At 44.3% G+C, this 13,151-nt stretch overlaps 1 protein-coding gene across 1 annotated transcript in view; it reads right to left on the bottom strand.

Moving 5' to 3' along the window:
• Nucleotides 1–13,151, bottom strand: part of LOC141127130 (nicotinamide N-methyltransferase-like) — a 118,409-nt gene that overhangs the window by 26,438 nt on the left and 78,820 nt on the right. Inside the window, exon 2 of the mRNA XM_073613342.1 lies at nucleotides 10,833–11,040. Within this exon, the coding sequence (XP_073469443.1) occupies nucleotides 10,833–11,040 (208 nt within the window). The remainder of the gene's footprint in view (nucleotides 1–10,832; nucleotides 11,041–13,151) is intronic.

The following is a 13,151-nucleotide window of genomic DNA, read 5'->3' as shown; positions in this document are numbered from 1 at the left end:
TTATAATGTACCCATCTGCTGCTGGCTGGGGCCAGTACAGAGGGGGTTGATATCTGGAGGGTCAAGCACCAGAGCAGGGTAGTTGGGTGACAGTTGGACAAAAGCCTTAGAGACCCCAGTCCTGAGCTGACACATCCCAATAAATATGCCAGGTTGTGTGATATTGGGGATATCATTCAAGGAGTGACATTGCTGGAACAAAGTGACTCCCCTAGCTGTCAGGGGAACAACTCCTTCAGTGAGGATAGGAGCAAAGCTTCAAAAAAAAGGTTAGACAGATTCTGGTGGTAGGGGACTCTATTAGAAGGGTAGATAGAGCAATCTGTTATAACTGAGACTGAGATCACCAAAGAGTATGTGGTTTACTGGGCATTTGGGTCAGATGGACAGATTGTTGGGTGAGCTCTGGAGGACTCACCTGTCATGGTACATATTGGTATCCAATGACAAAGTTGGAGGAAGGTGGAGCATCTTAAAAATGATTTTATGAACTTAGGTGCAATAATAAAGCAAATGGAATACTGCCTGTACCTTAAGCCACACCAACTTAACAAGTAGCTGAGAAACTGGCATAGAAAGGATAGCTATGAGTTCATGGGAACTGGGTTGACTTTTCGGTTGGATATTGGCTCCATAGCAGGGACGGGTACGTGGTTTCGTGCAATAAAGCCACACTGCCGCATTATATCTGCGGCGGGCGGTACTTAAGTGGTTAATAGTATGTAAACTATTGGAGAGGATGATAAGGGACAATATCCAAGAATTTGCTGATGAAAACGCTATTAGTAGCATAAATTCATGAAGGATCATTCTTTCCAGACCAACCTGTTACCTCCTCATGGTTAAGCCATATTCTAGATATAGTATTTAGTATTATAGCCTGTAGAAATAGTGTATCTGGGTTTAATAAAAACATTCAATACAATTCCCCATAAGCACCTAATTTACAAATGAAGCTCTGTTGACATTAGTGATAGTGTATGTTCCTGGATAGAAAACTGGTTGCAGGAGCATGTCCAGAGGGTGGGGCTATAAAAAAAAAAAAAAAAAAACTGAAAATTAGAAAATCTGAAACAATAACTTAATTGTTACAGTATAGGTATTGGAATTTCCTTTCAAATTTGGCTGTTAATAAATGTAACGAATACAAATTTATCCGAAGTTACGAATTATCCATAATAACAAATGCCTTATCTAAATGAATGGGATGCAACAAATTAATAAAACAATAAATCGTTATTTCTAATAATTCATAACTTCAGATAAATTTGTATTAGTTATGTTCAATAACAGCCAAGTTTGAAAAGGAAATTCCAATACCTATAATTTAATAGTTATTTATTTCGAATTTTTGGATTTTCTCTTATTTTTGGATTTTTGAATTTGAATACAAAATTTCCAAATGCTGAATTTTTCGAATTTCCGAAAAAATAAAAACGTATGAAACGAAAACTAACAAATTTTCCGGCAGTGCACATGTCTACAAAATGCAAAGTAATGCATTTGGAGGCCAGAACTCTGAATGCAAGTTACTTGCTAGGGGGGAAACCATCAAAGGATGGAAAAGAATCTAGGGGGTCCTAGTAGATCACAAGCTCAGTAATAAAAACTGGTTTTGCCAAGTCTGGAGTATGCTTTCCAGTTCTGGTCACCAGTCCTTTAGGAAGGATGTGCTGGAAATGGAGAGAGTAAAAAGAAGAAGGGCAACAAAGCTAATAAGGAAACCGGAGGACCTCAGTTATAAGGAGCGACTACAAATCATTAAACTTTTTCTCCCTGGAGGGGAGACACGTAAGAGGAGACATGATCATAATATACAAATATCTAATTGGTGATACTCACATAGGGAGAAAGCTATTTAGTCTCAGGTCGCTTAAGAGGACACGTGGCCACTCAACAAGTTTGGATGAGAATCAGTTTAGTCGCAAACTTTGTAGGGGGTTCTTTACTGTAAGAGTGTGAAACTCCCTTCCACAGTTGGAGGGTTGGAGGAGTCAGTGGGGAGTGTCGATATTTTCAAAGAACTTTTAGATGAACATCTTAGAGAACACAATATACAAGAATAAGGGAAATGGTTGTGACTAGGGATGAGCCAATTAGTCAGTTTGCACCAGAACTTGCGAACAGACAAAAAAAAAAAAAAAAAGTGTGCGAAAACCGTTAAAGTCTATGGGACACAAACGTGAAAAATCAAAGGTGCTAATTTTAAAGGCTTATATGCAAGTTAAAACAAACAAATGGCCCCTGCCCCCACCTATAACTGGCCTTCACAGCAAGGAGCACATGGAAGGGCTATCACATGAAAAGACAAAAACAGAACATTCCATAGCTCAACTTACCAACCAGTCTGCCAACCAACCAAATTAACCTGTCCATGTATATTGGTCCAGGGACACACTGTACACCTTTGCTGCCATTGTGCTCTTGCTGGGTGTCCAGTGTGCTCCTGTTCCTTTAAGGGGGATTGGGCTGCCTCCAGGCCCACCTGCTCTCATCTATCCATTTAATGCATGCGCTTCCATTGTGGAGACACTTATAAATTCAGTAGTGTTAGGACTGCAAGCATACACAGGGTGCCGTGAAGAGGCCTTGCAGCTTATGCATGCGTTTGCAAATGCGTGCTAACTAAATCCCTGTTTTTAACGCAGACTGTTGGACAGGTTAATTTGGTTGGTTGGCAGACTGGTTGGTAAGTTGAGCTATGGAATGTTCTGTTTGTCTTTTATATGCAAGTTATTTGCCATAAAAAAGTGTTTGTGGACCCGGGTACTGCCCCTGGGGACATGTATCAATGCAAAAAAAGTTTTTAAAGTAGCAGTGATTTTAAGAATGCTTAAAGTGAAACAAAAAAAAAAAAAAAAAAAAAATTTATATATATATATATATATATATATATATATATATATGAAATATTCCTTTAAATATCGTGCCTGGGGGTCCCCTTAGTCTGCCTGTAAAGTAGCACATTTTCCCCATGTTTAGAAAAGTATCGCAGGAAGAAATTTAAAATTGCTCACAGCTGTAATATATTGCCAGATGCATAAAAATTTATTTAGAAAAATAGCGTGGGTTTTCAGGTCTGGTATGGATATTAAAAGGTGAACTCCACGCCAAATTAAAAAAAAAAAAAAAAAAAAAAAAAAAAAGGAAGGATCCAAAAGGGCCTGGTATGGACGGGGGAACCCATGCAGTTTTTTTTTTTTTAAATTCTGTCATAGGGCATACATACTATACTCTGCTGAAAAAATTGGGCCTTAGCTGTTGGTGGTGGCAGAACACGGTAACCCCTCACAGTTAGGGATGAGCTGAACACCTCCCGGTTCGGTTTGCACCAGAACCTGCGAACGGACCGAAAATTTGCACGAACGTTAGAACCCCATTGACGTCTATGGGACTCGAACATTTGAAATCAAAAGTGCTCATTTTAAAGGCTAATTTGCATGGTATTGTCCTAAAAAGGGTTTAGGGGGGGACCCGGATCCTGCCCCAGGGGACATCAATGGGAAAAAAAAAAAATTAAAAAAAAAAAAGTGTCTATAGTGTGCCTGTAAAATGGCGCGCATTTCCCATGCTTAGAACAGTCCCTGCACAAAATGTCATTTTTAAAAAGGAGAAAAAAAAAAAAAAAAACAAAAAACACACACACCACTTGAACTGGTACATTTTTATCATGTTTAGCTCCAGCCAAAAAATCTATTTTAAGCTTTTTGGAAAACCTAGGGAAGGGTTATCACCCCTGTGACATTTGTTTTGCTGTCTGTGCTCCTCTTCTGAAGATTTCACCTCACTTTGTCCCAATGACAAAATCAGTGGAAAGGAGAAAAGTTTTTCCCATATTAACTCTTACAGGAGAGAATTTCCCTTCCTAGGGGTAGATTTCATCTCACTTCCTGTTGTCTCCTTCTGTTTTCAAGTAGGAGTCATTTGCAAGTTGGATGTTTGAAACTAGGGGCCTGCCCTATATACGCTGCAGAAATTTGGGCCTTAGGTGTTGTTGTGGCCACAACACTGTAAGCCCTCACAGGGCCCTGCTGTGAAATATTAGATCAAGAATTGTAATTACATGCCCCTGTTGAACAGGGCAGAAAAATTGGGCCTTGGGCACTGGTGCCACAACACTGGAACCCCTCACAGATACTCTAGTTGGAGCACAGGAACTAGCCCCTGATGCAAAGAATTGCATCAAAAATTGTAATGACACGCCCCTGTTAAACAGGGGCTGAAAAATTGGGCCTTAGGCACTGGTGGCGGGACTGGCGGCGCCCAGAACCCAAAATGTTCTTACAAGCTATCATGATCATTGAGGAGGAAGAGGATAATTACTCAGTATAACAGGATAGTCACTCAACATCAGCATAGGCAGTCTTTGAAGGGATCTGACATTTCAAAAAAAAAAAAAAAAAAAAAAAAAAAAAAAAAAAAGAAAAAAAAAAAAGTATTCAGTTACATCAGCATCAGGTGCTTGGTAGCTGGCCGTGATCCAAGACTGATTCATTTTTATGAAGGTCAGTCGATCGACCGAGTCGGTGGACAGACGCACCCTGTGATCGGTTACAAAGCCTCCAGCAGCACTGAATGTGCGTTCCAAAAGAACGCTGGATGCAGGACAGGCCAGTAGCTCAATTGCATACTGTGCAAGCTCTAGCCAGTGATCCATCCTCAAGACCCAGTAACCCAGAGGATTTTGGGTGGGAAAGGTATCCAAGTCAGATCTTGCCCCTAGGTATTCCTGCACCATGTAAAACAGACACTGGCGATGGTTGCTGTAACCGATCATACCTTGGGGCTGCGGACTAAAAAAAAAAAAAAAAAAAAAAAAAAAAAAAAAAATTTGTCTGAACGCATCGGTCAGACGGCCACCTTCTCCACCGCTCCTTCTTTGACTGACCGAAGCCTCAGCAACACGTTGTCCAGAAACAGGAGTTTGGAACCTCCCAGTCTCTGGGAACGTGTTGCACAGACCTTTCCGCAAGGCCTCCCGAAGAGGTTTCATTCTCTGCGACGGCAAGATAAGGTCCGCAACCTCACCCTTGTAACGTGGATCAAGGAGGGTTGCCAGCCAGTAACGATCCCCCTCCTTGATACCATGAATACAAGGATCCTTCCGCAGGCTTTGCAGGATCAGGGAGGCCATGCAGGCGTAGGTTTGCTGAGGCATTCGGTCTGGAGTCCTCTGGGTCACTAAGGACGACATGATCCGCAGCCACCTCCTCCCAGCCACATACAAGTCCATGTGTTTCTTGGGACTGTAAATGATCCCTTAAAGACTGCTGCTGATGCTGAGTTCCAGGCTCCACCTCCATACTGACACAATCCTCCTCGTCGTCCTCTTCCTGTCTGCATAAAGGGGACCTTGAGAGCTAAGGAAGTCCTCCTCTTCCTGCCTCAAGTGCCCTGTCCATTATTCCACGAAGCGTGTGCTCCAACAGGTGGACAGTGTCACTGATGCATGCACTGTCACCGCTCACCATCCTTGTGGCCTCCTCAAATGGTGACAGGACAGTGCATGCATCCCTGATCATGGTCCACTGGCGTGGGGGGGGGGGGAGAACAAAAAAAACCCAAAAAACCCCATACACACACACACAAAACTCCCGATTCTGTCCTGGTGCCATAGTCGCATAGATACTCATTGATGGCCCTCTGCTACGTGTGCAGCCGCTGCAGCATGGCCAACGTCGAGTTCCACCTGGTGGGCATGTCACAGATTAGGCGGTTCTTGGGCAGGTTAAATTCCTTTTGGAGGTCTGCCAGCCGAGCACTGGCATATGACCAGCGGAAATGCACACAGACTTTCCTGGCCTGTCTCAGGACATCCTGTAAGTCCGGGTGCCTGCCCAAGAACCACCAAGTTAAAGACGTGAGCCAAGCAGGGCACATGGGTCATTTGTCCCTGTCGGAGGGCGGAGAGGAGGTTGGTGCCAGTCGCAAACCACCATTCCAGCCTTAAGTTGGCGTGGCATCAACCACCTCTGAACCTGCCCCTGCAGAACTGACAGAACCTCTGCCCCAGTGTGGCTCCTGTCCCCCAAGCACACCAGCTCAAGCACCGCATGGCATCTTTTGGCCTTCATACTTGAGTAGCCCCTTGAATGCCTACGGAGCACTGCTGGTTCCGAGGACAAAGCACAGGAAGAGGCCATGGAGGAAGAAGAGGGGGTGGAGGAGAGAGGTGTGTCAGAATCAGTAGTGGCATTTTGGAGGCGTGTTGGCAGAACAACCTCCAACACTACTGCACCTTGTCCTGCATCCTTCCCAGCTGCCAGCAGAGTCACCCAGAGTCAAGCACATCTAGGAACTTGAGGTATACTGAGGGAACATATTGAAGGTTGTCAGGTACAGGTGTGACAGCTGAGCAAGTGATTAGAGCCGGGATGAGGCATTGCTGGGAGCAGTACTGGGAAGAGAAAGAAAAACTTTAGTATTCTAATTTATTTGAGGTTCATGTGCCTGCAGCCAGGGGAGCCCTAAGATAATAGGAAATATAGGAGAAGAGGTCTAGGTCTCACAGGGCAGTTGCAAAGAAAATGACCGGTACCCCCACAGTATAGGCACAGATTAGCTTGACGCCTGCGTTGCCTCTCCTCGGGGGTAAGAGGAGCACGGACCAGTCCAAGTTGCATAGGCTCGACTTCAGGAGCCGAAGTGGCGGAAGGAGCTGGAAAGGATGGATGGGAGTTGGCTTGGGAAGCATCCAGCTAGGATGGATGCGCCGGTCTAATTTGGTGGCTGACTGGATCAGCGCCTCTAGAGCAGCAGGGGTTTCTACCCTGGCTAGTTCATCCTTAAGGCCTTAAGATAATCCCTGACAATACTGATTTTTCAAGGCAGTCTCGTTCCAGCCAGTATCAGCTGCCCATTTTCGGAACTCCGCTGTATAGTCCTCTATTGGCCTTCGCCCCTGAGACAGGTTATGCAAAATGGTTTCAGCCGTGGATCGTCATAAAGTTGTGCCATGCTTTCAAAAAAGGAATCTGAGTTTAACACAGGGCTCCTCTGTCCCATCAGACTTTGGGCCCAGGCTTGTAGTTCTTCAGTTAGAAGGGAGATAATGAACCCCACCTTTACCACTTCGGAAAAGAAAGTCCTGGGCTGCAGAGCTAGGTAAAGGGAGCAGGCATTCTTGAAAGCCCTGTATTTCTTGCGATCGCCTGCAAATCGCTCCGGCATGGGAACCCTGGGCTCAGGGGGCGCCATTACCACAGTTGGATTTGAAGAAGCCTGAGAGGAGGACGCCCCACTGGCAGGTGCAGGAGCTGCGGCTATGGGTGGTCCGGAGAGTTGCTGGAGGCGGCCATCAATTTGGATATAGCCTTCTTGCAGTTTCTGGACTGCATCGGTGAGTGCTGAGACCTGCACCTGAGATACAGGGAGTGAGTGGCACGAAGAGGCACAAGCCACCAGCAGGCAGGATACGACTTGTGTAGAGTTCCTTGAGGAGATGGCAGCTGAGCCTGATTAAGCAGGAAGTCCGGAGGGTCAAACGCTGGAGATACAAGGCAAATCCGGGTCACAGGCAGAGGGTCAAACACTGGAGGCAGGGCAGAGTCCGTTAAGCTGGCCGAAGGTCAGGTCCAGGAGAAGAGCAGAGTAGTTAGGAACAGTCCGGGTCACAACAAGTGATCAAATGCAGGAAACAGGAAGCAGATACAAAAAACGGGAAGCTGAAGACAAACCATCAACCAGTTTGAGCAACTTTAAAAAGAGATCCGCCACAGCGTCATGTTGGGCGTGCACTGGTGCGCAGGCGCACGTGCCGGTCCATCAGGCCGCGTACGCTGGAGCGCCGTTCCGCCGCGCAGGGATACGGCTGAATAGAACACTTCTGACAGCACTACACTGTATTAAATACTGTGTACAACGTCTGCACTGTATTAGAAACTGTACACTGCCGAATGCACTGTATATATAGGCTACGCTGAATGCAGAGTATATACAGTATCTCACAAAAGTGAGTACACCCCTCATATTTTTGTAAATATTTTTATTCTATCTTTTCATGTGACAACACTGAAGAAATTACACTTTGCTACAAAGTAGTGAGTGTACAGCTTGTATAACAGTGTAAATTTGCTGTCCCCTCAAAATAACTCACAGTCATTAATGTCTAAACCACTGGCAACAAAAGTGAGTACACCCCTAAGTGAAAATGTCCAAATTGGGCCCAATTAGCCACTTTCCCTCTCCAGTGTCATGTGACTCGTTAGTGTTACAAGGTCTCAGGTGTTAAATTTGGTGTTATCGCTCTCATACTGGTCACTGGAAGTTCAACATGGCACCTCATGGCAAACAACTCGGAGGATCTGAAAAAAGAATTGTTGTTCTACATAAAGATGGCCTAGGCTATAAGAAGACCAAGACCCTGAAACTGAGCTTCAGCACGGTGGCCAAGACCATAAGGCGGTTTAAAAGGACAGGTTCCACTCAGAACAGGCCTTGCCATGGCTGACCAAACAAGTTGAGTGCACCTGCTCAGCATCATATCCAGAGGTTGTCTTTGGGAAATAGACGTATGAGTGCTGCCAGCATTGCTGGAGAGGTTGAAGGGGTGGGGGTGGGTCAGCCAGTCAGTGCTCAGACCCTACGCCACACGCTGCATCAAATTGGTCTGCATGGCTGTAATCCCCGAAGGAAGCCTCTTCTAAAGATGATGCACAAGAAAGCCTGCAAACATTTTGCTGAAGACAAGCAGACTAAGGACATGGATTACTGGAACCATGTCCTGTGGTCTGATGAGACCAAGATACATTTTTTTGATTCAGATGGTGTCAAGCGTGTGTGGCGACAACCAGGTGAAGAGTACAAAGACAAGTGTGTCTTGCCTACAGTCAAGCATGGTGGTGGGAGTGTCATGGTCTGAGGCTGCATGAGTGCTGCCAGCACTGGGGAGCTACAGTTTATTGAGGGAACCTTGAATGGCAACATGTACTGTGACATACTGAAGCAGGGCATGATCCCCACATAACCCCAAACACACCTCCAAGACTACCACTGCCTTGCTACAGAAGCTGAGGTTAAAGGTGATGGATTGACCAAGCATGTCTCCAGACCTAAACCCTATTGAGTATCTGTGGGCATCCTCAAACGAAAGGTGGAGGAGCGCAAGGTCTCCAACATCCACCAACTCCGTAATGTCATCATGGAAGAGGACTCCAGTGGCAACCTGTGAAGCTCTGGGGAACTCCATGCCCAAGAGGGTTAAGGCAGTGCTGCTAAATAAATAATGAGCTCTGCTGCAAAGTATCAAGAGATTTAAACTGAGGGCCCAATTTGGACATTTTCACTTTGGGGAGGATAGATAGTGAGATTGAGCTAGATTATCTATCTCCATCAACTGTAACATGCTATACGGCACTGTGTAAGCAGCCTTATATAGTGTGAGGCATGGACTTAGTCCCCCAGAGCCATGATTGGCCAAAGGCACCATGCCTTTGGCCAAATATGGCTCTCGCTGAGGAGCGCGCTGTGATTGGCCAAAGCATGCAGGTCAGGTGTATGCTTTGGCCAGTCATCATACAGCAATGCACTGCGGTCTCACCGTGCATTATGGGGCGCTCAAATTTGCAGCGAATGCCCCATAAGAGTCGCTGTATGGCGAACGGGCAAGCACATGATGTTCGAGTCGAACTTACATTCGACTCATACTCGAAGCTCATCCCTAGTTGTGACTTAAAACACACACACACACACACACACACACACACACACACACACACACACACACTATAACAGGCTGAACCAGATAGACTGAGGTCTTTATTTTATGTTACTATGTCACCACTTTTGTGGGCACTAACCTCACATTACAGCACTAGAGGAGCTATAAGTTAATTACAACTTTCCCTTTACCTTACTGTCTGGGAACACAGCCACCTAGGGGCAGTCAAGCTAACTGCACCTGCCAACAAGCCATCTATACCTTCTCTAACACATCAATGAGTGCTTAATGAGAATTTGGGGCCATCTGTCCAAAAGTAGAAATTTAACCGGGAATGAGTCTTTCAAAACAAAAATCTGAAGCACACAAGCAAATTCATCAGGAAATGGTAAAAAAAAAAAAAAAAAAAAAAAAAAAAAAAAAGAAGAAGAAGAGGGTTATGCACTACCCTAGTCAAAGCACCGATTTGATTTCCATTCAAATTTTGTAGAGGGATTTTCGAATGGGTAGTTCATACAAGAAAACCCACAAACAGCTAGCAACTGTAGGAATTTTGTATGGGAAAAAAGTTCAGTTGATGTCAGAGACTGGCGGGCAGTTATACAGAATATAATTTATGCTACAGATGGCAATACCAGTTTCTGATGTCAAGGGTATACTTGTTACACCAACAACTGATATTTTTGTTAATAAAACATTGACTATGCAATCTGTTTCTTTTTTTATTCAAGTATATTACATTTATCAGTAGGCACTGTTTAAATGAAAATCTAATCTTTGTCTGTAAATATATGTTGAAATAGTCAGCAAGTTCCAAGGGGTAGACAGAGCCCTTTCACACTGGGGCAGTGCGGGCGTTAGCGGTGCTTTACCGCTGTTATAGCAACGATTTTAGCCCCAGCTAGAGGCCAAGGAAAGGGTTAATCGCACCCGTGTAGTTTCGGAAGGAGCGGTGTATTGCAGGACTTTTTTTTCCGTCCTGCAAGCACACTGCCCCAGTGTCAAATCACTTGGGCTTTCACACTGGGGTGGCTTGAGAGGCACTTTTCAGGTGCTTTACGGGCACTATTTTTAGTGCTAAAACATCAGAAAAGCGCCCCAGTGTGAAAGGGGTCTTACTGTATTTTTTTCCACATTATTGTACATAAGCTCTTGTTAGGATAACATTACATACTTCTTTCCTTCAATCTCACAGACAGTCTTCACAATTTCTGACTGATCAAAAGCCTCTGGGTCATTTTTCAGCCACTTCTCAAGCTCATTTCGGTTCTGGTCTGTAAAATCGGAGGCTATAATGTAAGGAAAAGATTCACAGGCAGATAGGTGTGTGTAGATGGTGGGTCCGGTGCCAATGTCAATCAAAACATCTCCTCTGATCCCTCCTGAAATGAAAGATAATGTCTGAATTGCAAACAAGACAAACTGTGGGAAAATAATTAACGTGTTTTAATAAAGCGTTTATCACAACACCATTTTGGAATAACAATGCTGGCAACAACCCCTGGTTGTATTAGTTTTAGGAAAACACAAAATATTTTGCCAATATTGAAATGTATAACATTAGCTGGGATCATAGGACTGAAATCTAAAAAAGACAAAAAGATATACAGTTGTGCTCATAAGTTTACATACCCTGTGTGACATTGGGGATTGTTCAGCTCAAGTGGATAGATGCTTTTGGTGCAGCGAGTCCACATCAGAGAGGCATTTATAGTTAAGGGCCCGGTAGCCCACATTTGTTTTAAAGGGAAAAACCAAAACAAAAGTCCATCCAGGAATCCCACGCAGGGGTCCAAGCTTCAATTAAACACACAAAATCCAAATGAAAATGCTAGCCCACCTGGCTAATCTTCAGCAGTAATGCTGCTATAGGGAACAGGCCCCTCAAACAAGCTGCTTGGATGCACACAGTCTTAGGCTCCTTGGTCACACACAGCTTCTGGCTCCTTGGACGCACACAGCTTTGAAGCCCTGCAACGCACACAGCATCTATTCTCACACAGAGACACTTACTAGCAGCCACTGCTCCAAATTCACCTTCCTTCCCTCTCCGCTCTCACTAGCCCCTCATTATATGGGCTGTGTGCACCTGGGCACACACCCTGCTGGCTGTCCACAAGACCCGGACACAGGGTTGGAGATCCTGTCCCACCCAAGACTCTGAAGGATCTCCAAATTATAGAGCCCCATAAGGAACTAGCAAAACCTGGAGAAAACTGCCAGAGCAGTTTTCTCCATTTCAAATTTACACGCTGTAGCTCTGCACTCAGCCAATATGCAGACTCTGTGTCCACTTTAACCCCATTTTCATAGGGACAGAGCCTTGCTCTGCCACACCCTGGCAGAATTTATGATTTCTTGGCCATTTTTCAGAGAATATGAATGATAACATAAAAACATTTCCTGCACTTGTGGTTAGTGTTTGGCTGAAGCCATTTATTATCAATCAACTGTGTTTTACGCTTTTTAAATCATAATCACAACAGAAACTTGATCAAAAGTTTTTGGTGATTTTGGTCTAATAACATGCACACAAGTTGACACAAAGAAGTTTGAATGCCTAATAAAGATTACTATCCCCACCTGTGATCTGTTTGCTTGTAATTAGTGTGTGCATATAAAAGGTCAATGAGTTTCTGGACTCCTGACTAGGGATGAGCCGAACACCCCACGGTTCAGTTTGCACCAGAACCTGCGAACGGACCGAAAGCTTGCGCGAACTTTAGAACCCCATTAAAGTCTATGGGACTCGTTGGGAACGTTTGAAATCAAAAAGGGCTAATTTTAAAGGCTAATATGCAAGTTATTGTCCTAAAAAGGGTTTGGAGACCTGGGTCCTGCCCCAGGGGACATGTATCAATGCAAAAAAAGTTTTAAAAATGCCAATTTTTTTTTTTTGGGAGCAGTGATTTTAATGATGCTTAAAGTGAAAAAAAAAAGTGAAATATTCCTTTAAATATCTGCCTGGGGGGTGTCTATAGTATGCCTGTAAAGTGGAGCGTGTTTCCCATGCTTAGAACAGTCCCTGCACAAAATGACCTTTTTAAAGGAATAAAAGTCATTTAAAACTGCTTAAGGCTTTAATGTAATGTCCGGTCCCGGTACTATGGATGAAAATCATTGAGACAAACGGCATGGGTAACCCCACCCCCCAGTCCAATACCAGGCCCTTTGGGTCTTGTATGGATATTAAGGGGAACCCCGCACCCAAATTAAAAAAAAGAAAGGCGTGGGGCCCCCAGGCTCTATATACTCTGAACAGCAGTATACAGGCGGTGCAAACAAGACAGGGACTGTAGGTTTGTTGTTAAGTAGAATCTGTTTGTAATTTTGAACTGGTACATTTTTAAAGTGTAGCTCCAGCCAAAAAATCTATTTTTAAGCTTTTTTGTAAAACATAGGGAAGACAAATGTCTGTAACATTTGTTTTGCTGTCTGTTCACCTCTTCTGAAGATTTCACCTCACTTTCTGTCTCAATGACAAATGTTTTTT

This window comes from Aquarana catesbeiana, linkage group LG02, assembly GCF_042186555.1.
Source record: "Aquarana catesbeiana isolate 2022-GZ linkage group LG02, ASM4218655v1, whole genome shotgun sequence".
Taxonomy (NCBI): Eukaryota; Metazoa; Chordata; class Amphibia; order Anura; family Ranidae; genus Aquarana; species Aquarana catesbeiana.
This window is presented reverse-complemented; position numbering and strand designations above follow the sequence as displayed.